The sequence below is a fragment of the Heloderma suspectum genome, chromosome 2, assembly GCF_057233095.1.
Source record: "Heloderma suspectum isolate Gila_16-S chromosome 2, 16-S_ref, whole genome shotgun sequence".
NCBI lineage: Eukaryota > Metazoa > Chordata > Lepidosauria > Squamata > Helodermatidae > Heloderma > Heloderma suspectum.
The window spans coordinates 346,724,871-346,752,385 of record NC_139459.1 but is presented as its reverse complement, the minus strand read 5'-3'; the positions used below and the strand labels follow the sequence as shown (position 1 = coordinate 346,752,385).

General features: G+C 46.5%; 1 protein-coding gene across 3 annotated transcripts; it reads left to right on the top strand.

Moving 5' to 3' along the window:
• Positions 1-613: 613 nt before the first annotated feature.
• Positions 614-26,094, top strand: LOC146355375 (sperm acrosome membrane-associated protein 4-like). Of its 3 annotated transcripts, none has more exons than XR_014788625.1 (4): positions 614-745; positions 18,434-18,547; positions 23,110-23,873; positions 23,929-25,758. XR_014788625.1 is itself a non-coding variant. In XM_084840897.1 (3 exons), the coding sequence occupies exons 1-3, from the start codon at positions 694-696 to the stop codon at positions 23,319-23,321; spliced, it is 378 nt and encodes a 125-aa protein (XP_084697023.1). In that variant the 5' UTR covers positions 614-693; the 3' UTR covers positions 23,322-26,094. The 3 variants fall into 3 exon arrangements, 1 of the variants encoding a protein (XP_084697023.1); XR_014788626.1 differs by having other exon boundaries at positions 23,110-23,859; positions 23,929-24,172; XM_084840897.1 differs by having other exon boundaries at positions 23,110-26,094.
• Positions 26,095-27,515: the final 1,421 nt, after the last annotated feature.

Below are 27,515 nucleotides of genomic sequence, written 5' to 3'. Positions count from 1 at the left end.
ATCTCAGGCGGGCATCTTTCCAGCCCTACATGGGGATGCTGAGGATCGGACCTGAGAGTTTGGGCATGCCAAACAGGTGCTCTACCACAGAACTACAGCCCATTTCCACAACAGGGGAATTGAATGATCCAATTGCATCCAATGCAGAGACAGGCCAGAATTACCCAACCTGCAGCAAGTGATTGAAAGGGGGCAGAATGATCAGAACAGGGAATCGCACTGAGATGCAGTGGGCCGCCTCTTCTGGGAGTGGATCTTTCGAGGTTCACAGGAGCCATTTAAAAAGAATTGACTGATTTCTCACAACACCTTTGCTGTTCTCTCTCAGCAGTACGCAGCTGGGAATGACTGTGGTAGTAGCAACATCAGCACCTAGTCGTATCCTCAGTGGTTGGGCCCTTCCCCTGATGCCCTGAATTCTCCTCCTCCTCTCTCTCTCTCTCTCTCTCTGACTCACTCCCTCCCTGTTCTTTTTTGCCTCAAGAGGATCATATGCTACTCGGGGGCGGGCTGTTTACTCCTATGACACCTACCCACCCTGCCAACTTAGCCTCAAGTAGGTGGGGCACATATATATATATATATATATATATCAGATGAAATGAACCCCTTCACTGACTCATAGTCACTTGGATTGCTCCTCTTGGAATATCATCCCCCTGGTTCTCTCTATTTCAATCCAACAACTACATTATGGGCAAACTCCTTGTCCTGGGTGCTGTGATTCTTGCTTGCATCAGTATCGGTAAGATTTAAGTTAAAATGTTAATTGCTGTAAGCCACCCAGAAAGCTTCGGCTATTTGGCAGTATAGAAATGGAAATAATAATAATGTTTAACCTCTCTTCGTGTGTGTGTGTATGTATGTGTGTAGATAGATAGATAGATATAAAAATATGAATTTGTTTCTAGATCTCTTCTTCTCCTTTCTGAAAAATATTCCTTCATTTTGATTCTCCTTGCCAAAGCTCCTTTTACTGGGAACATTTTCATGCTGTTTTAACCAAGCAAATTATGAAAGATACCAGAAGACAAAAACCCGTATTAGTATAATACCTTTATTAGGCCAACCAAGAGATCACAAAAAATGTACAAACTTGCAAGATCTCCAGATCTCTTCATCAGGCAAGAAGTTACAAAAAGCAGGTTTGGGGGAATAAGGGAGGGGGAAATCTGGCTTGATGATGAAGCTCTTTTTTTGAGGTGGAGAAACATTTTCCATAAGTGGTGCAAATAGTATGCCCCCTTTTAGATACAAGATGGAGAGAAACCAAGTATTGTCCCAAAAGCTAACATCCCCCCTAGTTGTGGAACAGCCTAGTTTTGTAAGCTCTGTAACCCTATCACAAACCTGAAACTGTCTCAGTACTATTCAGTTCCAACTTTCTATGCTTTGACCGCTAAGCTGCACTCCTCTTTCCTTTTTGCTCTAATTAACCCATGAGATCCCAATTTGCCTGCCTTCTCCTACACCCAGCTCCTCTCCTATAAATAACCCAGGAAATCCAACTGCAGCTTATGTTTTCCTTTCACGGGAAATTTGGGGAATTGCTTCCTAAACTTTTCTAGTGGTTAAAATGGGGAGGGGGGGTACTTATCTACAGCATTGTCCCTTAAAGATATTCAAGGCACTTACGTGGCCATTCAGAAAGGCAATTCCTTTATCTCTGGCCATTTGAGAAAGGTCCCTAAAGACCACTGCGTAAACAAATGATTACTTTAATGCAGCCTTCCCCAGCCTGGTGTGTTGTGTTGAACTACAACTTCCATCATCCCCAGCCACCATGGCCAGTGGGGTTTGCAGCCCTACACATCTGGAGGGCACCAGATTGGGGAAGGATGCTTGAGCATTGCTGGCTGGGGAATGCTGAGAGTTGTAGGTCTTCTTTCTGTCTACACATGCATAGGATTGCACCGTTAACATATTCCTGTGACCATTCAGAAGGAACCAATGCATTCCAGTGGCTGTATGCTGTCATTCGTTTTTAGTAAGTCCTGGATTTTAAAAGATTAAATGCACCATATTAAGCAACCAGTCAACTCCCATTCAGATCCCGCACACACACACTCCAAAAAAATCTACCCATGCAAAGTAATTTCCTCTCTTTTTGCTTCCCTGATGCTATCTTGCCCCACCCTTCACTTTCAAGGCATATTTTGAAAAACCTCTTGAACTGTTGAAGGGAAAGAGTAATGAAAAATGCGAAGGAGCTTAGGCAAAAGTGGGAAGTGAGGAAAGTTTGAAAGCACTGGACATGTTTGCCCTAAGATGGAATGGGGTGTGGGATGTAAATAGATAATAGTGTTTTTATGTTCTCAAGAGGAGGGCCATGAACGACTGATCATGAGACAAAAGGCAGATTGTGCAGAGTCTGGAAAACTTTAAAAACAGACAGGCTAAACCTCAGTTAGGGATGGACTCAGATAGCTAGCCTTAGGATTGAGTAAATAAATAAGAAAATCCGTATCCAAACATGTTGTCATGCTTTCATTTCTCTTAAGACATCCACTTTCGCCTCTCCAATGGAAGTCTCTCTCTTTCTCTCTGAGACCAGCGTTATGATCTTTGTATGTGAGAGGAATGGTCAAAAGACCTGGGTATGTTCTAGCCTGGAGAAGAGAAAGTTTAGGTGAAACATGATCACAGTCTTCGCCTATCTGAAAGGTTGCCATGCAGAAGATAGAGCAGAGTTGCTCTTCGTTGCTCCAGAGGGCAGAACTAGAACCAATGGCTAGAACTTGCAGGGAAGCAGATTTCAGCTAAACATTAGGAGAAACTTCCTAACAGTGAGGGCTGCTCGACAGTGGAGCAAATTGCGTCAGGAGATCGTGGTTCCTCCTCACGCTATGATTCTGTGATCAGCTACCTTACAAGGGAGGGGATTGCTGTGGAGCTGGTACAAATCAGGGGAATTTTTTCAGAGATGCATGTTCTTGCTTTAAATTATCTTGTGGGCAAATGACTTTACGACGAACAGTCCTGTGACACCTTAAAGATGACCAAATCTGTCTCCTTCCAGAAGGGAGTATTTCTGCTCATTTCAGGGTTTTCCCTAGGAAATGCTAAATGTCCCTTGCGTAAGCTTGCAAAATGCAGTCAGTGGGACCCACCGCTTGCGCAATGGATTCAGCAGGGTGGAAAAGAACTGGCGGGGGCAGAATTATTTCTTTATTTATTACATTTCTATACCACCCAGTAGCCAAAGCATCAGCATCCTGTTGCGTGCTTCCTTTAGTTGTCTACGTACGGTTTGCTGCAGATATACTTATATAACACCCTTTTCACTACATCTTGACTGAAATTTGGTACAGCAGTGATGGGAGATAAATTAAATCACTTCATGAGCCAAATCTAGAGCATACATTCTTGCTCTAGGGCAGCCTTCCCCAACCCGTGGTCCAGCACATCTGGAGGGTGCCAACTTCCATAATCACTGGGAGAATGGGCAATGGAAAAAGCTGATCTAGAGGCAGTCTTGCCAAGTCACGAGGCTCAAGTTCCACGAGAACTACAAGAAAAAACCCTCAGTAGGTCTCAAGAGGCTTTTAACATAAAGAATCCCACACATCTGAACGGCACTCCAGCCTTCTATCCTGGGCAGTCGGCATTTATAAATATTAGCCTTCATCAATGCAGCTAGCTTGACTTCTTCACACAACGCACAGTAAAACTGTGGAATTCACTTCCACAAGATATAGTGATGGCCACCCATTTGGTTGCCTTGAAAAGGGGATTGGACAAATCCCTGGAGGATAAAGCTATCAATGGCTACTAGTCCTGAGGGCTATATGCCATCTCCAGTCTCAGAGGCATTATGTACACCAGTTGCTGGGGAACATGGGCAGGAGAGTGCTACTGCACTCATGTCCTGCTTGTGGGTTTCCTGTGGGCAGCCACTGTGTGAACAGAATGCTAGAACTAGATGGACCCTTGGCTCTTCTTACGTTCTTATGACTTCTCTTTCTTTTGCCTCTTTCTCAACTGCAGAATATCCACTCACTCAAGTCTTATGCAACATGTTTGGCTGTTTGATCATTTGAGCAGTATTTTTAATTGGGGGGGGGGGATTTGCTCATACTTTTCCATGACGGCTTTATCAGCTGAACCAGTTGCCAGATCACAAGTCACATGCTTCACAGTTGGCAAAACAGACAGACCGCCTCATTCTTTTAAACCAGTGTGGTGTAGTGGCAAGAGTGTTGGACTAGGAGCCGGGAGAACCGGGTTCTAGTCCCCACTCGGCCATGGAAGCTTGCTGGGTGACTTTGGGCCAGTCACAGACTCTCAGCCCAACCTACCTCACAGGGCTGTTGCTGTGAGGATAAAATGGAGGATTATGTAAGCTGCCTTGAGTTCCTCGCAAGAGGAAAAAAGGTGGGATATAAATGCAATAAAGATAATAAATAATAAACAAGCACCCACATTCTCTGCCTTCTCATTATGCTTCTACATATATTTAGCTTCCTTCCATTTCTTGGAGGTGTGCTACACGTGGAGAGGGAGAGAGAGTAAAAGAAGTGATTCTCATTGTCCAACTGTTAGCATGAAAGGTGTGTCTCTCCCACTCGCTTCAAGCATTTTTCCTGCCAACATGTTGTTCATGGGTCATTTTACCACCCCAGGATACATTGGGAAATGGCTTGGGGTAGTAAAATGCCCTCAAAACATGTCTGTGTATATTTTTTTATGAATTTTGCATGGTTAAGGAAGAAACGACAGAATAGCTATACGAGGCCTTTTGATTATTAATGCTAGAAGCCTTCCATCTGGGAGCACCCCATGTCTAAAAGCACCCCATGTCTAATAAGGTGGTAGAATCCTGAGGTGGTAGAGTGGACTCTACTATGTCAGACAACCGGTGAGCAATACCATATTTGAATCCTTTCTGCAACTAAAAAAACAAAACCCCAAAACCTAGCACATCACTGAGGATGGTCCTAACACTGCTTCCTCCGTGCTGTTCAAAAATGGCATCCCCCACCCCATCTGCATAATGAAGTGGTACAGTCCATTCTACCACCTCAGAACTCAATGATCTCATTCCTACCTCATTCTGCTACATGAGTAGACCAGAGCTTGATGATGCATCTCAGGTTGCTCATCTACACTGAGCCTGCTATTATTCCTGCCTGCTGTGTGGAGGAGTGGCGCCTCTTCATGAGCGCAGCTCAGCACACATGTGGCTTATAGATGTGCTGACTGCATGGCTCTTCTTATGTTCATAGAAGAAATCACAGATAGAACACACCCTAAGATGATAAATAGGAATCATGTGGTTGTTTTTTCAGGGAGGGAAAGATGTCTAGTAGGTTTGAACAGGGGGAAGAAAGCCAGGACTTGTGAGTTTATTAATGTAAAGATCAAAGGCTTGCTTTTTTAACTGAATTTATCCATTAATGTGAGACAGATCAATGGGACCTTTTTCCATATGCAAATGTGGGGAAAGATCACTCTGTATTAGCCTTACCCAACCTGGACCCCTCCAGGTGGTGTTGAACTCAGACTCCCATCATCCCTGACCCAGTCATGCTGTTTGGAGCTGATGGGCTGTAGTCCAAAACACATGGAGGAAATCAGGTTCAGGAATGCTGCATTATATGAACCTGCCTGGAAATTATGATCTCTGTCCAATGCCCTTCTACACCACAGCTCCACCTTCAGACGTAAAGTGTGTGGTGATCCAAGATAGGGGCCTTTTTTCAGTTGGGGCACCCCAACTATGGAATGCTTTCCCTAGAGAGGTTTGCCTACCATGGCTGAGACTAATATCTTTTCATTACCAAATTAAGACTTGTCTTTTTATTTGCCCTGACATTTTAGATCTGTTTTTAGATTTGTGGCATTCAACTTGGTGTATGTTTCATTTTCTGCTGCTCTGTCTTGTTTGGTATCATAGTTCATTGGTCTTTTATAGTTTTTAACAATCACTGGCCACCCTGACAGCTTTCAGGCCTCCGTTCAGGATGTGAAATCCCATAAACAAACAGACCGATTACCCTACTGATGGAATAAAGCAAGCGTCATGAAACTCTTTCACCTGGGGGGCAGATTCTATTTTGGAGAAGCTGTCAGGGGCCGTGTTCCAATGGTGGGTGGGGCTGAAGACAAAAGGAGCAGAACCAAAACTAACCCCAGTATCAGCATATTTTAGCTTAGAGCACTTACTGGCAGTAACTAAGCCTTGGGAGAGGCATTTCACCCTTTTAGAAGGGGGAAAGACTGCACAAAAACTGGAAAAACACCAAATGATCAGTGGTCAGGGGAAAGGGGCATGGCCCTCTGGGGAACCCCAGAGGGCTGGATTAGCACCCCACCCAGGTCTGGTTCTCCACTAATGGAATAAAGGCTTTATTGAATCTAGACCATGGTTGGAGAGCATGTTCCGCTCCCGACATTGTTGGACTCCAACACTCATTAGCCACAGCCAACACAGCCAATGATCAGGGGTGATGGTAGTTGTAGTCCAACAGTGTCTAGAGGGACAGTTTTCCCACCCCTGATCTAGACCAATAGTTTTCAACCTGTTCCTAAGAACCCTTGTGTTCCTTGAAAGCTTACTGCAGTTTCCTCCATGAGAAGATCAATTAATGGTGGCTAGTTTGCCTCCCATGACCAACCTTCCCCTGCAATATGTGGCCACATAGAAGTATTTGTGAGGGGCAGGAGCTAGGCCTACCACATCTGGTCAGGAATTGTGGAAACAGATGCTGCCACACCTTAGAACACAGCCCAGTGTCTCTTGCAGCGCTCAGCTGCTCTGTAGCCAACACACAGAAGTTCCCTGGCAGACATATCCATCCTGGAAGGCTTCCTTAAGGGTGGGACATTAGAAACCTACTGGTCTAGAGGTCAAAAAATCATTTTCCTCGATGAAGCCCTTGCTCCAAAATGTCTTCTTCTCACCTTCTTTGTGTGGTCAACTCTACTCATTCCAGTGGAGGTTGGTGGTTCCAGTGGCAGTGGGGAGATTATTCTGCTTCAGGTTTCAGTCAGAACTAGTCAGAACCTTACTGGTTCTGACTGAAACCCTGAGCAGATTCACCGCCTCACTGACATTGGCACCACCAGCCTCCACTGACTCCTTCTGAGTCACTTGCTATCCACACCCTTAGGACAGGAATTTCAACAATGCTCTCGTAAATCTCTCACACTCGCACACCTTCACGAATAGTTTCATGAGTTGTGGAGTTTCTCTCCCCCAAAATACTGTTTTGGCCCTTCTTCTTTTGCTTTAGAGCCCAACCCGAACATGCTTTACCCAGTTTTCTGCCTTGCTTCTCTGGATGAGGGGAAGTTGAACGAAGGACTGGTTGTTGATCAGATGTTGCTGTCACTGAGAAACCTGAAAATTTCCCCCCTCAAGCTAGCTGAACTGTTCTGGTTATTTTCCCTTCCAAAACCTCTGGCAAGGCCATGTCTTTGAGCTATGATGACTCAGACACAAGGAACTTGCACACCCTCCACTCCTTGAGTGGAGTTCTTTTACTCACACTAAATGAATTGCATTGTTAAAATCTTCCCTGTTCGACACTACCACACCCTGTGAAATCTTGTTAAAGTGTTTTCTCACTCCTATGGTGGACACAGGGCCAGCATCAAGGGTAGGCATGGCTGGGCACTGACCAAGGCCCACCACGCCCCTTCAGGAGGACCACTGTCAGCTGCCAGAAACCCCTGGCCCTGCTGCTGTTCCTCCTTGCTGTTGCTGCTTTTTCATCTGCCCTCACTGAACATGCAAGCAGTGACAAGATGAAACCATTCTTGAAGGTGCTTGTGTCCCTGCGTGAGAGATTGACAGGAGCATTGTGGGAATTCTAGGGAAATGGAGCAGCTTCCTTCATTTGCCTGGTGCTCGCCCTCTGAGGGATCGTACAGACTAGGCCCAGAGAGAGAAGGCAGGTGAATGTGCAAAGAGGACAGAAGCAGCAGGAGGCCCACTGAAGGCATCTTGACCAAGCCCCCCCCACCAACCCCCCCCCCCAAATATGGAGCCAGTGCCACATGAATAGAAATAAAAGATGAAGAGTGGGCCATCTGCAGAAACGATCACATGAACAATGAAGTCATGACCTACACTACAACTTGCTCTATTCGATAATAATTCCTTCTCCCTAGAGAAGCCCTGGGAATTGTAGTCCTGTTGTGAGGGGGAGGGGTCTAGGGATCCCTATTCTCTGCACTCTTCCCAAACTTCTTTCTATCTATCTATCTATCTATCTATCTATCTATCTATCTAATCTAATCTAATCTATCTATTTTCCAGGATAAATAACAATGACCCGGATTCTTTGATGGAACGATGACAGTTAAACTGGCATAAAATCCAATATCTTATATCATATAGGGCTCTTGGCAGTGAAGTCTAGCCACAAACAGCACCTACATAAGGGAGGAGATATATGAGAGAGAGGAGGTGTCACATATTTTGGCCTCTTAAGCCAAAATATGCAACAGACATGTGTTGGTAGTGGTGCCACTAGGTAATTTTATACTCTGAACTTAAGGGGGGCGGGGGTCCTTTAGATGGTCATGTGTACAACTTCAATTATGAATCAGACTACTACTGTTTCTCTCCTCCCACCCTGCATGCAATTCCCATGCTTTACAACTGTTTCAGCATTCCTTGTGTTGGAATGTTTGCCAACCCTGACAGTTTAAAAAAAAAAAATACTGAGCATGCACACTTTTGCATTTTAAGCTCACTTCAATCATAGTTCCATCATAACCACAGGAATAAAATGGAGTTTGCATCTGTTACACTGATGCCCTCATCACCTGCTGCTCTCTAAGTGGTCATTCGGGTTGAGGCCGGACTGTGGGGCCCTCGATACTGGCCCCAAAGTCCAGTCCTAACTCTGTTGGTGTGCTGCCACTTCCCTCCTCTACACACTGGGATTGAAGACTTCCTGGGATAGTTATATTGGCGAAAAGACAAATGCCAAAAGGCAAATGCCAGAATCCATATTACGTTAATATGGATCCTGGCATTTTTATTTTGGTATTTTTCTCAGGACAACTCAATTACGTTAATATGTATTCTGGTATTTTTTTATTGGGGGCCGCGGTGGCTTAGTGGTTAAGACGTTGAACTGCAGATTGGAATGTCGGCAGGTCAGCAGTTCGAGACCCGAGTGCTGCGTGACGGAGTGAGCTCCCGTCTTCAGTCCCAGCTTCTGCCAACCTAGCAGTTCGAAAGCAAGAAGTTGCAAGTAGATAAATAGGTACCACCTCAGCGGGAAAGGTAACAGCGTTCCGTGCACCTCGGTGTTCAGTCATGCTGGCCACATGACCATGGAAGCGTCTTCGCACAGCGCTGGCTCTTCGGCTTAGAAACGGGGATGAGCACCGCACCCTAGAGTCGGACACGACTGGTTGGGGACACCTTTACCTTTTTATTTTTTTATTAGGACCATTTTTATTAGGACAACTCAAAGGTCACAAAATACTGTGCAACCCTTTCAGTTCTTCAGAACTGTTCATCAGGCAAGGTGGTAAACAAAGCAAGTAAGAAAGGGAGAGATTTCTGCATTTTTCTTTTTCTTTCTTTCATGCATTCAACCCCTTTTTGCCACCAGAGGCTCTGCTCCTTTAACAGATGAATAGTATGCACGCATGCGACAGGTGAAGCTTTCTCCCTGATAGAAATGCAGAGACTGGAAGAGCTAGAGCAGTCAAATGTATGCCCATCACACATCTGTTAAATATACATGGGTATAAACATGAGCAAAATCAAGCAGGAAATGAGACCACCCAAATCAAGTGGGTTGCAGAGGTAATGGAAATGAGTGGGGCGGAGGAAACTTTGAAATGCCACGGATGTTTAATAACATGTTTTCAGCTGAATTTTTGGTGTCTGGTGGTCTGGAAATTTCCCCAAATACAGCTATTATTAGTGGGATCTCTAACAGCTAGCCACATACAAGAAATGGGGGGGAGGGGAGTAGACACATCCACACAAACATCTGTACACTAATGGCCACACCAGTTTACAGACAGTCTTCTGTTCCTGTTCGTCCAACAGCAGAGAGAGAAAATTACTGTATGCTGTGGCTTAACTTTTTAATTTGTTTGGGTGGCTGACGTACATGGTTTTCCTTTGGCCTGCTGGATTTGAATGGGGTACTGTTGATGCCTTTAAGTGATACTTTTTATGACTGTTTTTGGCTCGTACATCACTCCGTGTCCCAAGAGTGCTGTAAGTAGTGTACAGTGCCACTCCAACACAAAACTGTTTTGTTTGTTTTTTTCCTACTTTAAATAAAGATATTTAGGGAGCAATCCTAAGCTCCCAGGGAGGGTGGCCAAGGGACTGTTGGATGTTGAAGATGGTCCCTCCTGCAGGTAGAGACAGAGGTCCACAGATGGAGAAGGAGGACCACCCTGGGCGCCTCCTCATTGCAGAGGTGGAAAACTTAGACACTATTTCTTCTTCCACTGTCACTGCTCTGATGGTGGTACAGGCTGAAAAGGGGTGTGCCATGGGCAGATGTGGGATGGAGGGGGTCTTTAACCATTGCTGTTTGGGATTCTATGGATTTTGCTATGGATTCTCTGGTATCTTTCATTCTGTTGTCCCCTCATTGGCAGAATCAGATTTTTTTTTTTTTAGCAAAACTTTGTTCTACTTGTGTTAATTCCCATAAGCTCTAATTTGCGCAACCCCGCCCCCAATGCCCATTAGCCCAAATCCCATCACCACCACCAGTGTGAAAAACCGGACCGAAAGTGCACAGAATCTCTGTAATTCAGAAGGTGCCCATCTACTGCGGAATCCACAAGTTGGATTCATAGAAATCCAAACTCATTTGAATCCAGTTCGGATTCCTCTGACATCCCAACTGCTGTTCCAAATCCACCCCACTCTCTCTCTCTCTCTCTCTCACTCACACACACACACACACACAGAGCTTCCCAATTTGAAGCAGAAAAGTGCTACCCTCACACCTGGAAACGTAATGCATCACCCAAAAAAGAGAGGACAAAGATTTGCATAATATTTGCCTACGCTAAATTTGCATGCATTTGGAAATAATGACTGTTTCATTTATATTTGGAAATAAGGGCTATACTCTAAACAGAAACGCAATACCTCAGGTGGATGAGAAACCAAGGCCACTTCTCTCCCTCTGTTAAACCAGACATGGGCAGGGCTGTCCTTCAAACAGTCCTCTGTATAACAGGACACATGGCCACCCCGACCCACATGTTATTTCTCCTCCAGTCTGGATCAGGAAAAGCTTACCCACCCCAGGAATCCTCCCTGATGTTACCGCCAGCTCCCACTTGAAGGAAACGCACAAATAGAGCAGGCTGTACCAGCAATCAGGAAACACACATTCTGTGAGGCCTTGGGAAAAGTTCCGTTTTCCATGAAGGGCTGTGGTTTGGAGCAGAGTTATTTTTTCCAGGCTGGGCATCCGCCTTGTTCCTGTTTTCCAGCTTTGCTTTTGCAAATCTCTGGCCACTTTCTATCCTGGCTCCATAAGAAACCCCTGTCTTGTTTTGCACCAGCAGTACAAAGTTAACATGTTGGCTTTTTGCAGAAAACACTCCTCGGGGCGTTTCTCCTTCCACACAGGCATGCTTGAGCTTTTGTCGTATTTGCCTGTCCCTTCCTTGCTCATTCAAAGAATGTGGTTCTATTCAGCTGTGAAGAAAAGGGCAACATCGAGTGGGGGTACAATAGCAGAGAGGGCTGCTTGGTCATTTTTTCCCCCTTTCTAAACGGTTGAAATGCAACTCCTAAGGCTGAGTCACTGGCAGGGAGAGCTTTAAACTAAAATATGCTGGTTACTTTTGGCCCTGCCCCGCTTGCTTTTGCTTTTTTAAAAAAATTTACAACATTTCTTGGCCGCCTTTCAGGGCAGAAGCCCTCCCAAGGCAACTTACAGCAATACATAAAAACAGTTAAAATATTAAAAGTGATAACATAAAAACAATAAAAGCCAACAATAAAACCAGCAATAATGATAACAGCAGTAACAGCAGCAATAGCAGTAATCTCAAGAGAAGGCCAAGGTAAAATAATATGTTTTTATGCCTGCAATGATGGAGCATGGTGGATCTCCAATGGCAGTTTGTCCCAAAGGTGTGGGGCCACTAAAGAGAAGGCCTTTTCACATATGGTCACCCACCTGACTGCTCTCACAGTCCCCACACCCTTTGCCTTCAACTCTGCCCACCACTGTAATGCCACACACACACACACACACACACACACTGCAATTCAGCCCTAGGGTTGTAAAAGTTTCCCCACCCCTGTTCTATACCAATGTGTAGTCAAAGCAGCATACAAAGCCCAAAGCTATAAACATCCAGTAAACCATGAAAAGAGTAACCTTCCCTAAGCTGCCATGCTGGATGTGGGATGCTGGGAGTTGTAGTCCAACACATCTGGAGGACACCAGGTTGGAAAAGGCTGTGGTAAAACTGGGGAAAACACCATAATACTTCATCATATTGCAACTATCAGCAATAGTATGAAGTTAAAGCCAAAGACCAAAACCAGGAGAACATTAAAAGCTTGCATAATAAGGGGGGGGGTGAGGCTGTTAGAAATGCTCTGTGTGAATTCTTTGTCGCTGATGTAATATATAGCTAGCTGCCACAAAAACTGGCAGGATGTGGTAGGGGCCACTGGTTAGAGGCCTTTAAAATGGATCAGGCACATTCATGGAGGATAGGGCTATTGGCTATGATCGCTATGTGGAAGCCCCATGCTGAGAGACAATACGCCACTGCCTTCCCCTATTTGTGGCAGGGTCCACACGTACACAACACCAAGAAGGAGGACAAAAGAAAAGATGGCACAGATTTGCATAAAAGGTGCATATGCACAGACAGAGATAGAGATATCTGGGGTTGGATCCAGGATCTGCCTTCCATGAGATGAAGGACCTCCTGCAAGACGAAGGGCACTTATGGAAAGTCCTCTGCATGATTTTCGGGGATCCCCCTCCACACACACCACACAGCTCCCCCATTCAACAGGACCTCCTGACTCCTGTGTAGCTTTTTCAGGAGGACAAGAAAGTCCACTTCTGCCAGCAGAAGCTGATCCAGTGAAAATCTGGATTCAACCCATAATGACTACAATAGAAACAAAAATGCAATTCAACTCACCATAGCAGGGGAGACTGTGACCAGGTGAGCGGTATGCCTGCTCAGTCCATTGTCCAGGTGCTAGCTGAGCCACACCAAGTCCTTGCCCCGCTCTCCCTTCTTACGCTTATCTTTAAAATGGACTTCAACTGGACAATCCTTTGAAAGAGGATGCTTTCAAATAGAGGACCATCCTCTACACAGTAGGACACCTGGCCACCCTAGTTTGCGGGCTTCCTAGAGGCACCTGGGTGGACACTACGGGAAGCAGGATGCTGACGTAGGTGGCCTTTTAAGCTGATCCAGCAGCACTTTTCTTACGCTCTTGAACACAAGCTTTCCTTTATGTAGCAGTTGGATGGCCTGTTGCTCTTGCATGTCATAGCACCATAACTCCATCTTGAAAGGAAATTGTTTCTGCAAAGCATGTTTGAGAACTGAAGTGACCCACAGATGCAATTAACATAGTCCAGTGCAGATCGACCTTGGTTCTGGAAGAGTCCACTCAGTGGTCTCTCTTTCACAGACTCAGCACCATTTCTCCATTCCTCTTTTCCCATTCCCTCCCCCTCCCCACACCACATTGTTATGAAGAAAGAAGATCCCCCTTGCAGGCAAGTGGTGTTGCAATGTAACCATTTGTCTGGAAGCAACACTTTTCATGGCTTGCAATTAAGCCATGAAATGCCGCAACTCCAAAAGCAGACAAGCCCAGACAGCTGAAGCAATTGCTGCAAAAGGTCATTGGATCTACCTAGCTCTTGGCATGTCGCCTTCTAATCCCGTTGGCACCCACAGTGGGATTAAGAGATGCATGCGCTCTTCAGCTGGGCGTATCTGCATTTAGCTGAGCTTTCAAATGCTACCACAAAATGCAGTGACAATGTTCAAACAGCTGAACCCGCTACTATGGACTGAAAACCAGTTTAATATTGATCGAGTGGTCCCAGGATACCCTGGGAACTCTCGGTGGGGTGTCTCTTTGTTTTGTTTTTGTGAGCCTGGGGCTAAGAATTCCTGACTGAGAGTCCCCTAATGAGACTTCAGTTCCTCGGATTCTGTGGGGAGGAAGCAATAAAAGGGATGATGGGAGATGTAGTCCAATAACATCTGGAATGCCACAGGTTCCCCACCCCTGGTCCACTGCCTGAAAAGGCAGGATCTAAGCCTGCTCACTTGACCACAACAAAAAGTCCTTTTCAGACCTTCAGTGCCAAACAAGCAAAGGTCTGTCAAGGAGCCCACGGGAGATTGGGGGCAAGTCGGTCTTTTAGCCCACCCATGCTCAAGTGGGTCCCTCCATAGGGCTGGAGTCAATCCTATTGTCTGCTCTGTAAGGCAAAATATGGACAAAGGTACAAAAGCTCTTCCATAACTGCATCTTTACATGTGTGCATATCTTGTGATGGGTGGAACCTGGATGAGTTTAGATCCTCCCTCTGGGGGGAGTCTGCGAAGGGCCCCGCTGTTCCCAGGGTGGATTTATGCTGGCAGGACCTAGTCAAAGCCCTGCCCTCGTACCAGGACACTGGGACCCAAAGCACACATTACCTTTAAAAGGCAGTTAGCAGTTACTCTAGGGTAAAAAAGGGGGAGAAAGATATAAGTGCAGGGCCCCCAGGCTGGATCAGGACCCTAGCTTGGGGTGGGTGGACAGAGTGGGGGTTAAAGGGCCTTTCACCCTTCCTCCTGCTGCAGTTTCAATCTGGATTGGGTGGGCCACACCCACAATTGATATTTCCAAAACAATGATCCATTAAAGCAACCAGATTCGCTATTTAGCAATATATATTGTGGGGGGTGGGGGTGATCAGGTTAATGGCCCTGCTCCTCAAGGTAGGGTCCTGATCCATATCGGGACCACTGCACATCCTTTGAAGGAAAAAAGAGGAGAAAAGACGTTGCTGCGAGCTCGGACATTAAAGTAATGTGTGTGTTGGCATGGCGTGTCTGTGGAATTATTAGAGTTCCAGAGGGCTTGAGTGAGTCATTCGTGAGTGAAGCTGCCTTTGAATTTTGTCTTAAGTGAAATTCACTTAGGAGGGCCCTTCTGCTAAGGGGGAAAAATATCAGGAGGGAAGTTAAAAGGATTGTAGCAAGATGAGTGGAATTTCACAGTGGAGAGCTTTTGTATTTCTCTAGAGTTTTGCCACCAACAACAGGCAGCTAAGGCTGAACTTTGGGGCTAAAGTCCAAGACCCCACAGCCCAGGTAGGCCCCAAAGGACCACCTTGAGAGTGGCAAGTAATTGAGGCAGGAGGCGGACAGGCCTAGTATAAGCACCTGGGCTGGCATGGGCATTTTATAGTCAGAGAGCAGCTGAGTGGGCATATACATGGTCACAGATGCTCATTTTATTATTTTTTGCTTTAACATATACATTATCCTGATCTATTACGAAGTGGTGCTCATTCCCAAGTGAATGGATTTTGCATCAGGGCAGCAGAAGCAAAATCCATTTTATTCCTGTAGACATGGTAAGTGCTTTGATTAAAGTGCGTATAAAATGCGAAACTGCGCATGCTCAAAGTATTCCTTTTTAAATAAGAAACAAGATCCGGGTTAGCCAACCATTTTAGATGAGGTGTTGTTCTTCTTTTATTGGAGGGAGGGTTGGTTTTAAAATATCGGAAATTTAGAAAAAGTTGTAAGGCATGGAATGGCGGCAGGGTGGTGGCAGAGAAGAGAATCGTTACCAGCCTGCTTCACAACTGAAGAAATACAGATGGACATCTAAAGGGGGCACCTTTTAAACCATTTCATCCAGGGTCTAAAATTACCTAGCTGCTCCCCAGGCCACCAAATTTCTACTCAAATTTGGAGAGCCGTTCCCAAGCAAACCTAAGAAGAGACCTGCTGGATCAGACCAGAGGCCTACCTAGTCCAGCATTCTGTTCCCACAGTGGTCAGCCACATGCCCATGGGAGGCCCACAAGCAGGTCATGAACACTTGTGTTCCCTAGCAACTGCCATAAGGTTGTCATCACACAATGCAGAAATCCCATGACCGTGCCGGGACTTTCTGCCTCCATTTCCTTCAGAGGATCATGATGTGCTCCATTTCCCCCCTCCTCCCCGCTCCCATTTTCTCCCTTAATCCAGGCATTCTATGTGTTTCTATATGTTTCATTTATGCAGCCACAAGATGGTGCTGTGGGCTAGCTCTTCTTACTACAGTGAGTGAGGTTTTTTTAATGGAAAAATTGGAAACGGATCTGTTTATTACTAGTTTATTTCCATTTCAAATTAATCAACGAAATTGCTTGAAAAGGGTGAGAGGGGCTCTAGAGGGTGACGACGTCATGTACAGAACCTGCAAACTTCCATTAGTGACCGGTCGCAATCGCAGGATAAAAGCCCCATGTGATGATACCCACTGAGACATACTGCCTCCACTTTTAGGGTTAATATAAAGCAATGATGACTAGAAACCTTTGATAGCAGTTGCAAGAATGTCAAGGGAAGCCAAAAGGATTTCAGCAAGATTAGAGAAATATGGCACTAAGTGGATGGTCACCTGCCTCTAGCTGTTTCTTGCAAGATCAAGCTGCTAGCCATAATCACAGTCCAATAGCAATACATTTGCTTCCCTTTTGTCTCCTTTGATATTGCTCTTTCAATGAACATTTTCCCCTAATTCAGTGTGGAAAGTGGGTTTCTGACCCAGGTCCAAGGGAGGGATTTTCTCTTCTCCTGTGGCCCAACCACATACTAACCCTAACTAGGGGTATTTGGACTTGGTCCTACATGGAGGGAGAGAGCTACTGGTATGAGCAGCAAGCCTAGGTGGGTGATACTTCAACCCCTAGGCAAGGAATGAGGTCATATTTCTGGGATTCTCCTGGCTCAGAGCTAGAGGAGAACTGGACTGGTGGTAGACAATATCATCCAGCTTGTCATATGAGCAGCTGGTGCTTAGCAGGGGGATTGCTGCACAGGGGGTGCCAGCCGGTGGGTGAGCCATCTCATCCTTCCCCAACCTGGTGCCCTTCAGACACTGTTTCTGAGAGCCCTTGGACAAAAGACCTTCAGTGGTCCCCCTCCCTCGATGTCTTCCTCCTACCTTCTCACCCCCATGGTCACCAGCCGCTACTGTTCCTCATCCTCTTTCTCAGCATTGCTACCACTTGCTTGCTCAGCTGGAGGAGAGCCAGGGAGCAAGTAGGCCGGGGGCATTTGCTGCTCTGCTTTCTTACCACCACCGTTGTCTGGGACAGAGTGAGAGGCAAGCGAGCCAGCAGGTTGCAATGGTGAGGAGAGGAAGAGTGACTCCAGGGCCACTTGTCACTGAGACCCTCCTGGGGTGTGGGCCCTCAGCAGGTGCCCAACCATGCCTGCCCTTGACACTTCTTCCAGATGTGTTGGGCTACACCTCCCACCAGCCTCAGCCAACATGGCCAGGTTGGCAATGGCTGGCCTATTTGTTCCATGAAGCTTATTCGGCTGGTCTCCCCCATGGTACCCCATCCTTCTTTTGGACAGTGCACAAGCAGAAGTCCCTGCTAGGCATTCCTGAGGTCAAGGCCAGTTCAATATGGACCGGGGAGGGGGGTATGGTATGACTGCTATATTGATACATTTAAAAAGATGGAAATGTGTTCACACTTTTTTTGCCCTGCCCATTTTGCCCCTTGAAGTCTAGTTTGCCTTGTCTAGCTTGCCCCTTGAAGTGCCAACTCAAGGGGAGCTGGGGGGGAGGGGGTGACTCCCAAAGGCCCGTGGCCAAAACAGACCACAGATTCCCCATCCGAAAGAGACTGGTATCTCCCTTGCACGAGTGCAAATGCTAGCATAGCACAGCCTTTTGCGGGGGTTATTGGAAAATAATCCTGGATAGCAGCCTCTTTTAGGCACGATGTAACCGTGCCTGTTGTAAACAGGTGTTCACCACTACCTTTGCCCAGTCGGCTAGTCCCCCCACCCCACAGGGCTACTTTTATAAGCCAGGAAGAGCAAGGGTCCAGCATGCATAGTAGGGAAGGCTTGTGGCTCGCTGGAAGAGTTCCTGCTTTGCATGCATAAGGTCCCATGTTCAACCCGGGATCTCCAGGTATGGCTGGGAAAACCCCTGCCTCAAGCCCTGGACAACTAATGCCAGTCAACGTTGATAATATTGTACTAGATGAACCCATGGTCTGACTCAGAATAAGGCAGCTTCCTCTGTTCCTAAGGATCCAGAGAGATCAGGCTGTAAGGATAAGATTATATCTCTCCCCATCCCTTCAAGACAGTACCCACTGACCTACTCAGGCTGCCTCTTAGCTGAACTACAGAGGCTGTAATCAATTACATCCCTCACCTTAAAAAAAAAAAATCTTTCTCTGTGCTCCAGGATCTGCTCTGCAATGCTTGAAGTGCGCCTTCACTTTTTTTGACATCCCCTGCCACACTACAACCGTCACCTGTGAAACTGGGCAGGTCTGTGCAATCATCCGGGGGAAAGCAGGTAAGATGGCTGCTTTTTTTTTCCCCCATTCATTCCCCCAACCCCTCTGGGGGAAAGAAAAGTTCCTTCTCCCTGCCTTTCTTCTCTGTCCAACTATTTTCCCCATGAGCCTCTCCTGGCATACAGTATTTCTTCAACAAGATGGGATTTAGAACATACATGTGGAAGAAATTACCCTGGAATTCAAAGTCTACATTGTAAGTCTGGCAAAACTCCTCCATCTTGTGGAACTGTTTAGCCATCTTGTATCTGGATGCTGAAGATCAGTTAAAACACCACATACTTTTGTGGGAAAGAGCCATCCATGTGAGATGGCTAGCTTCGAGTATCCTGGGTGGGATGTGGTGAAAATGGTTTCTGTGCTAAAACTCCAGCACCTTCTGAGGCAAAACGTGATCCTGTTCTTTTGGGACGCTCTTTATTCCTATGAGCTGCTGTTTGTTTTGTACTGTGATGACAATCGTGTTTGTTTGTGACATTTTATACCTTACCTTATCGACAGCAGCCTCAAGGCAGCTTACAATAAAACTGAGAACAATAAAGGAACCCCACCCCCCAACAAACAAAAAACCAACTTGATAAAAGACACTAAGGGCGCAATCCTAGGGCTGTTAGTCAGGGCCGCTAGGAAAGGCCGGTTCCCAGGAAGCAATCCTCACCCCCTCCCGCACCTCCTTATAGGCAGCATGGATCGGCCCCGCACTTGTAAGAGCAGCATAGAGTGTCTAAAACAGGGCATTCCTGGGGCCAGGCCAGGGTGGGGAAGTCAGAAATGCTGGTACAACACATCCTATGTGTCGTCCAGCCGCCGCTTCCCAGACTCCAAGGTCTGCAGCTAGACAGCTGAAATCAGCTGTCTGGCCACAAAAGCAGGGTGGGGGGAGCAAGGAGGAGATCCGCTTCTCACCACTCCTCCCGCCCTGCACTGGATAGGCAGTCACCCCCGGGGTCAGAGGTGTCCATCGATCTCGATAGGATTGCTCCCTAAAAGCAGCAATTTGGCCCTTAAATAGTTGAATAATCATTTCCTCTCCCCTGAGAACCCTGGGAAATGGGAACTCTAGGAACTGAAAACCATGAGAACTATGTTATATGAAAGTAAGCTAAGAATATCTCACAGAAAATTCACCACAGCAAACATACACCCCACCCAATCATTTCAATCTACTAATTACTATTTACAGAAATAACCTAACCATTATTATCCATATTCTGGAGATCAGTGCTTTTTTTCTGGAGAAAAAAGTATTGGAACTCTTGGATTATGCTTCCTCAGGAGTAGCTGGCAGTTAATTTGTAATGAAGAGCATTAAAATAGTGGACAAACACTAGATAGATAGATAGATAGATAGATAGATAGATAGATAGATAGATAGATAGATGATAGATAGATAGATAGATAGATAGATAGAGATAGATTTATTTTCTATAAAATAATTATCTTTTGAGAGATAAGTTACAGTCATTAAGAAGGTGGGTCCAGCCACTAGGTAATTTTCTGATTTGCTGGCTAGACCACTGGCATCAGAAATGGAGGCTGTCACGTTATTGGACAGACCAGCCATCAGTCTCTGAAAAAGGGTCTGGCTTTTACTGAGTGGAGATCCCCACGAAAAAAGATCCCCTCAGCCCTTCTAGAGTTTTTCTGATATACACTATCTAACTGGAAGCCAGATGCACTCGCTCTCGCTCTCTCTCTCTCTCTCTCACCATCCTCTCTGCAATACACTCAGCATATGCTCTAGGACCCAAGACTGTACTCAAATAGGTAATGTGACTAGATAAGTTAGGGCACAATCGTATGGCTGCTAGACAGTGTCTAGACAGCCGGATTTTTTGGTTTCTGGGAACTGAGCTCAGAGCACTGGCTCCAAGCTCGGTTCCTGGAAACCTGACTCCCCACCCCCTCATAGGCGGCATGGTCCATCCCCAGCTCCGCACTCATATAAGAGCAGCACAGAGTGGCCAAAAAGGGGTCGTTCCTGGGGGAGGGGACCACAGAAGCACCATTACGTTTCCTATGTGCCATCCGGCTTCCCCCACCCCACTCTGATGCGCCCCAGTTAGACAGCTGAAATCAGCCATCTAGCTGCAAATGCAGGGCGGCCGGAGTGCAGAGGAGAAAATCCCCTCTGCGCTCCGCCCATCCTGCGTTGGATAGTTGGCCGCCTCCAAGTTCCCAGGCAGCCAACTATCCCCATAGGATTGCACCCCTAGACTGACTGCTTGTTTTTATTTAGAATAGTGTGGATGTGTGTGATAGTTGCCTTGCCTGGTTTCTCCCCCTTGCTTCTGCTTTTTCCCCTAAATAAATTCCGTTTTATATTTGGTCATTTGGCTGTGCTGTTTTAAAAAGGATTTCTCACTGAACTCTTCCCCATGCATAAGACTGCATGCTTACAACCCTACTGCTTGTGTTTTAAAGTGTTTGTAAAGGGTTTTGGTAAACTCTCTGTTTCTGAGCTTTGGGAAGGAAAGTCCAAAGCACCTTTTTTCTTTTTTTTTCTTCCTAGGTCTGGGCTGAAGGGTGGGGTCCTTGGGCTCAGAAACTCCCCAAGCAGCTGGACTTGGTGTGTCAGGAGGTTCATTCCTGACTGGTGGCAGCCTATCAGAGATGCTTTTCCTGGGGAATCCACATAAAGAAAGGGTCCACCAGGAGGAAAAGTTATCCCCCCTCACCCTCTCCCGGTCTCGTAACAGCTACCTTTGAAGATTTTGTTTTTTTCCAGAAACGCCAACTGGTCCAAAATACAGCTGGAAGAACTGCTGACCAGCACTGGCCAAAGAGAACATAGCTCAGTAGTTCCTAAATGACTTCACTGGGTGCTGGTCTATTTCCAATCGCCGTTCCAAAGTGCTAGTGCATATCCCCTCATGACCTGCAGGGCACATCCAACCCAATCTCCTCCAGTGTGCACATCACTGATTGTTCCCAAACCAACCACAGCCGCATCCACCACATTTGAGGAACAAGCATGCTCCCTTCAATTTATGTGAAGGGAGTCTCATTGGTGGCAGCTGCAATTTATGTCAAACAGAGTAGGCAGGCAGGCAGGCAGGCAGGAGTGAAGCAACCTAGACAGGGAATTGCTTCCTGCTGCTGAAGTGTGCCATGTCTTTGCAGAGCAGCCCTGTCAGGGCCAGCAGCAGTTCCCAGGAAGTGGACGCATTGTGCAACGTGCTGTGATTGAGCGCCAGGCAGCGACTGACACCCACCCCCAGCCTCCTCCCAGCACACTACTGCTGGGAATTGAGTAGTTCCTTGCTCCTCCCTAAAGGGACTGAGCTTCTTAAGCTTAGTGCGCCACCACCATCTGTGTCCTCCTACTGTGCCCACCATCAGTGCTCTCCTACTACCACCACTGCCACATTCCCCCCTCCGCATGGGTCAGGAGGAAGTAGAGGGAGTGGTGGCAGAAAAGGAGGGAGAGACACACAGAGAGGAAGAAAGAGAAGGGGTGGCAGAGAGAGAGAGAGAGAGAGAGAGAGAGAGAGAGAGAGAGAGAGAGAAGCTTTGGCTCCACCTGTCATCTCCCTTGGTCAGGAAGCTTGCGTTGCCCCCAAAAAGGACTCTGAACTCAGTGAGATATTGGCCACCTGCTCCATCCAAGCATGGCTCTCCCAAAGCCTCTCAGGTCCCACAGCCACATAGGAGCTTGAAAGTGTGGAAATGAGCTTCAGGTTGCAGTCAGGACCCAACAGGAGGTGGAGTTTCTGAGGGACCTGAACTGACCAGCCTACTTAAGGCCTCAGTTCTACCAATCCCTTGCTGGAACAACATCTCCTTCTGCATGGAACTACCCCAGGCTAGCAACTTCTGCAGAGTGCTGTCCAAGGTGCTAGTCGTCTCTGCCTTGCTGTGCTCTTGCTTACCCAGCATAACCGCCAACCGAACATGACCCTTGCCTTGCCAGTCATTGCTTCAGAGTCAAGTCCCCAATTGACTGGCCATGTCTCCCAGGGCCCAGTCCCAGCCAGGACACCAGCCCCCAGTGGCTCCAGCCTGCAACTGACTTTTCACATGGGCTAATGGCCCTTCATAGGGGAAAATGAACAATGTCCCTGCCACCACCATACATGGTTTTGGACCCAAGAATGTGAACTTATGAAGCCGCCTTGTACTGAGCCAGACCCTTACTCCATCTAGTTCAGTATTGTTCACATGGTCTGACTGCAGCTCTCCAGGGTTTCAGACTCGGGTCTTTCCCCCATTCTACCCTGAGATAGTGGGGATCGAAGCTGGGACTTCCTGCATGCAAGACATGTGCTCTGTCCCAGAACTATGGACCCTCCCTGAGGGACCTCTTAGTCAGACATGAACCTGCCCGAATGTGGAGGTCATCTTGACCTCCACCATTCCTCCCGCCCTGTCAGCTTCAGCCCAGCAGGGTGCAGGAAATTCAGAAGCCTCCTAGTTCAGGAGCTTCCAAGTGGCGAGGGCACAGTAGATAGGCTTGCACCCTAGTTGTGTGATTTCTTCTTTTCTCCCCCCACTCCACCACCTTCCCTGATGGCTTTCAATACGTTTACCTTTCTCATGATCTTTGTCTTCCTTTCTATAGCTAAGCAGAAGTTGATCAAGAAGAAGAACTGTGTTGATCAGGCCAAGTGCAACACGAACGAAACGGCCTCCTATTTAGGAATCACCTATACCACCACGTACGAATGCTGCGAAGGCGAATTCTGCAACTCGGGTGCCACGCTGCCTTCGGCCCGCCTCTCCCTGCCGGTGGCCCTGGCTATGCTGGGCGCCTGGCTCTCTCACCTTCTCTAATCCCTCTCCTCAGGAAGCAAATTTCTACATGATGGCAAAAAACCATTAAGCCTAGCAAGCACTGTATGAAATAGGTCTTCCCCTCCCAACCCCCACTGCCACCGTGCCATTTTTTACTTTGAAAAGTACTTGTTAATGCACTTGTATTTCTCTCCATTTCTCTGCTATCTTACATCATATGAATCAAGTGTGGATGGAAAAGGTTACTGGGATGGGACATTTCTCCAAAATGTGGTTGGAGAAGAACATCTTCCTTCCCTTTCCTTTGGACCTTTTTTCCTTTCAGTTCATTTGTTTTTTATTTTGGGGGAGAGTCAGGCAGCCATTTTACCACACGTTTGACTATACAGCTCCACCAGACATGTCGTAAAGTTCTCCTTACCATTTTGAGAGGATGATATAGATGACAAAGCTACCTCAGTGTGAGCAAGAGTTCAGCCTGGGTTAGTTACTTTTCATCGTCTCAATAGGCTCTGATAACTAGCTTTCCAAGTGGTTTAACATGCATGCTGTGATAAAATTTCCAGAGGGAGGAGCCGTGTTAAGAACAGAGTTTTGTGGTGCCTTAAAGACTAACACATTTATTCTGGCATAAGCCTTATGCCAGAATAAATGTGTTAGTCTTTAAAGTGCCACAAGTCTCTTTGTCATTTTTATTGTGATAAAAGTCACCAGTTGGTAAAATGGTTGTCCTCGTCCACCTTCTGTTCACTCTGTTTCTTTTTTATTTTCCCTTCCTTTTTCACTTCTTTTCCTTCATTGCAAGCCTTTACAAGTTCTTAGCCTATTTGACCATTTTGTGTTTTCATTGAAAACACAATTTGACCTTCATTGTGTTTTCTGATTTCTCCGCCCACCCCTACTTTACTTGTTCTGCCTTTCTTTCGTTAATGGACTCTTTCTGAGCTCTTGCACTTATATCCACTTACTGCAGCAACAGCATATTGTGCTCCCTTCCTGACTCTGTCTGCGGTTTCCTTTTCATATGAATCACCAAAAATATGGTAACCACTTCTTTCCTTCACCATGTTTTGGGCTTTGTCACGTTTTGACCCTCCCTGCCTTCTCCTGAGGACAACAGCGTGTCAATGAGGGAGAAGGCCCAAATGGAGGATGACTCCAGAGCATAGTCATCCCAAAACAAAGTGTTTTGTTTTTTGGGCATTGGTGGTACGCCAATGTCCATATATAGCAGGAATGGGCAACTGCTGGCCTCCAGATGTTTTGGCTTACAATTCCCATCAGCCCTAGCCAGCATACCTAATGTGAGGAATTATAGGAGTTGGTGGTTACAACATCTGGAGGGCCACAACTCACGCATGATATAGAGAAATCCTCTGTGTCATCCAAAACCAGAGAACTGTCAAAAGTCATGTGCAGCATGTTATTCACATGGTCCGTACATTGATGAAAATGTGCCAACAGGTCCACATTTTTCTCTGCTCATGAGGCTAACACATACAGATATGTTTTTTGTTTTGTTTTTAAGAGCGGATGTAGCTATTCCACAAACATCTAGCTGTGCCTCTCCAGCTGCATGTACAGAATACATCTGGAAAGTGGACATGATGCTAGATTAGACAAACCCTTGGCTTGATTCAGCGGTGCTTGTTTTGTTTTGTTCTCCTGCCTTTTGCTTCTCCAAGTCAATTTTGTCAACCAGACATACATTTCAAGTAAGGATACAATCAAAGGCCTGGAGGCAAATGTTGACAAAATGCAAAGGTTGGAAAATTGCTTTGATACGTTTGCTCAAACTTCAGTACAGTAAAACAAACTGCTCCTCACTGATTTTTTTTTTTTAATTCAAAATTTGGATCCTGGAATATTAATTCAAAATTTGGATCCTGGAATATTAATTCATTTAGGGCACAATCCTATGCATGTTTAGACAGAAAAAAACATGCTGGCTAGGGAATGCTGGGAGTTGTAGGCCTTTTTTTCTGTCTAAACATGCATGGGATTGTGCCCTTAGAAGATTTACTTTTAACCTTCCAAAACATGTGTTTAGCTGTCATTAAAGCATGTTAATATGCATCTTTCTATTCCCTCCATTGGAAGAAAAGCCCAAATTATTATCCAGAAAATATTTGCTTTTTAAAAGTAGAGGGCTTTGGTACTAGAGTTTCAGAATCTCCTTGGGAGTGGTGAAGGAGAGACTGAAATTCAAAGGCACATGTGTCCCAGCCTCAAAAGAGGGGAAGTGGAAGGCAGAGACGCCCACATGACAACAGAAGAAGTTGTAATCCAGGTGAGGTAGTTGCCCCACCCCCACTTGGCCCTTAAATGCATTGTGGTTCTAAACAGCACCTTTGGGATACAATCCTGTAGCCATTTACCTGGGAGTAAGCCCCATTGAACTTGAGATCTTACTTCTGAGTAGACATGTATATTCTTGCTCTGTTCATATATATGTATAAATACAATTCCTCCCCACACGTTTGAGATTCATTCCTTTACCCTCTTTCTCCAACCCACTTAAAATATGGAGGATGCTATTCCCCATTGAACGGGGAATTCTCTGACCTCTGTTTCTGTGTTTGCACATTTTGAGTGACTGCTTGCAACCCAATCATCTGGAGGAATGCTGTTTTTTTCCTGCTTTAAGTTTACGAAATAGCTGGTTGCTGCTGTTTAACCCAAACAGCACTAAAGCTTTGCTACACAGTGCTTCCCTCTGCTGGCATCTCTTGAGATTGGCATGCCTCCAGTTGCTGTTATTTCTGAACCAAGTCCAAAAGGCCACAGGGCTAAATAAAGTCTGACTTGATGCTAGCTTTCTCATTACTCTCATGTTACACTGTCTTGGATTGCAGCCCTTCTCCGTACTCTGATCAGGGCTGCACTTGAGGATTTCCTGTACTCTGAAATGGTTGGAAGGAGGCGAAGGAGCATCTGCCAGGCTGGTGGCTCCGATTTGGGGGGGGGGGGGGAGAATCCATTCTTGGTTTCAGTCAGAACAGCCAGAACTCTAAAGGAACTATCCCAGATGGCCAACTTCTCCAGTCAAATCTGTCCCAGCCAAGCTGCTCCAGGGAACAGTTCCCCCCACCCCACGGGCTCTGACCTCACTTTTGCCCCGGGGGTCCCGCCCCCATCCCTCTGCCAAAGAAGTTCTCATTTTGAAAAATGGTGTCCACATGCTCCAACGGCCTTTGCAATATTGCAGAGGCCAATGGGACATCCTTTCATTTTGCGTGCAGTGCATTTGCTGAGTCAGAAGCGGTGCCTGGGCTGCTAAGGACCACTTGAGGAGCTGTTTTTGACTCAGGCAAAACCGGAAGATGCTGACAGCAGTTTCTGCTTTACAATAGAGGTTTCTGGGTTGTCTGAGCACTTGGCAGGGGACAGCAGATGGGGCGAAACTAGCTCCTCACTGAACGCTTATGACAGGGGTGTCACTTTCGTCGCTTACAAGCTTTATCAGCTTGAGGGCCGAACTGGCTCCAAGCAAATCTGTTCGGAGCTGCAACTCAAGTGGGGAGAGGCACTGCACTGCTGGCATGTTGCCCCCAGTGTGATTGCCCACCCCCTTTCTCTCTCTCTCTCTCTCTCTCTCTCTCTCTGTCACACACACTCTCTCTCCTCTCTCTCACACACAGGGATGGTGGCAAACCTCTCTGGAATAGCTGTTTCATAACTGGGATGCCACTACTAAAAATGCCCCCTTTCTAGTAGTCAGCCGCATCACTTTCATTCACCCTGAGACCCTCAGAACAGCACCTCTGAGGAAGATATTAAGGGTTGGGTAGGTACATATAGAAGAAGGCAGCCTTTCAGGTAATCTGGTCACCAGCCATTTAGAATTTCTGTCTTAGAGGAGGGTGAGAGTGGGGCGGGGGGGGGGGATCAGTGGTGGAATCAGAAAATGATCCAGGTAACTATCGAAGTGCAAAATTAGTTATATTATTACAGTGCCATCCGTGAAAATGGCACTTCATTATGAGAGGAGAAGTCCCTGCCCCAAGGGGTGTATCGTCTAGAAAATCAACACAGCGGGGACAACAGAGGAAGAGGAGGGAAATGGAGGCAAGGGGAGAAAGAAGTTCATACACCAGAGGCAGAACTGGTAGACCTCTGGGTGATTTGCAGGAGATGGGCAAGGATTTCTGGCTTCCAGTTAAAGAACATAAGAAGAGCCATGCTGGCTCAGACCAAGGGTCCATCTAGTCCAACATTCTGTTCACACAGTGG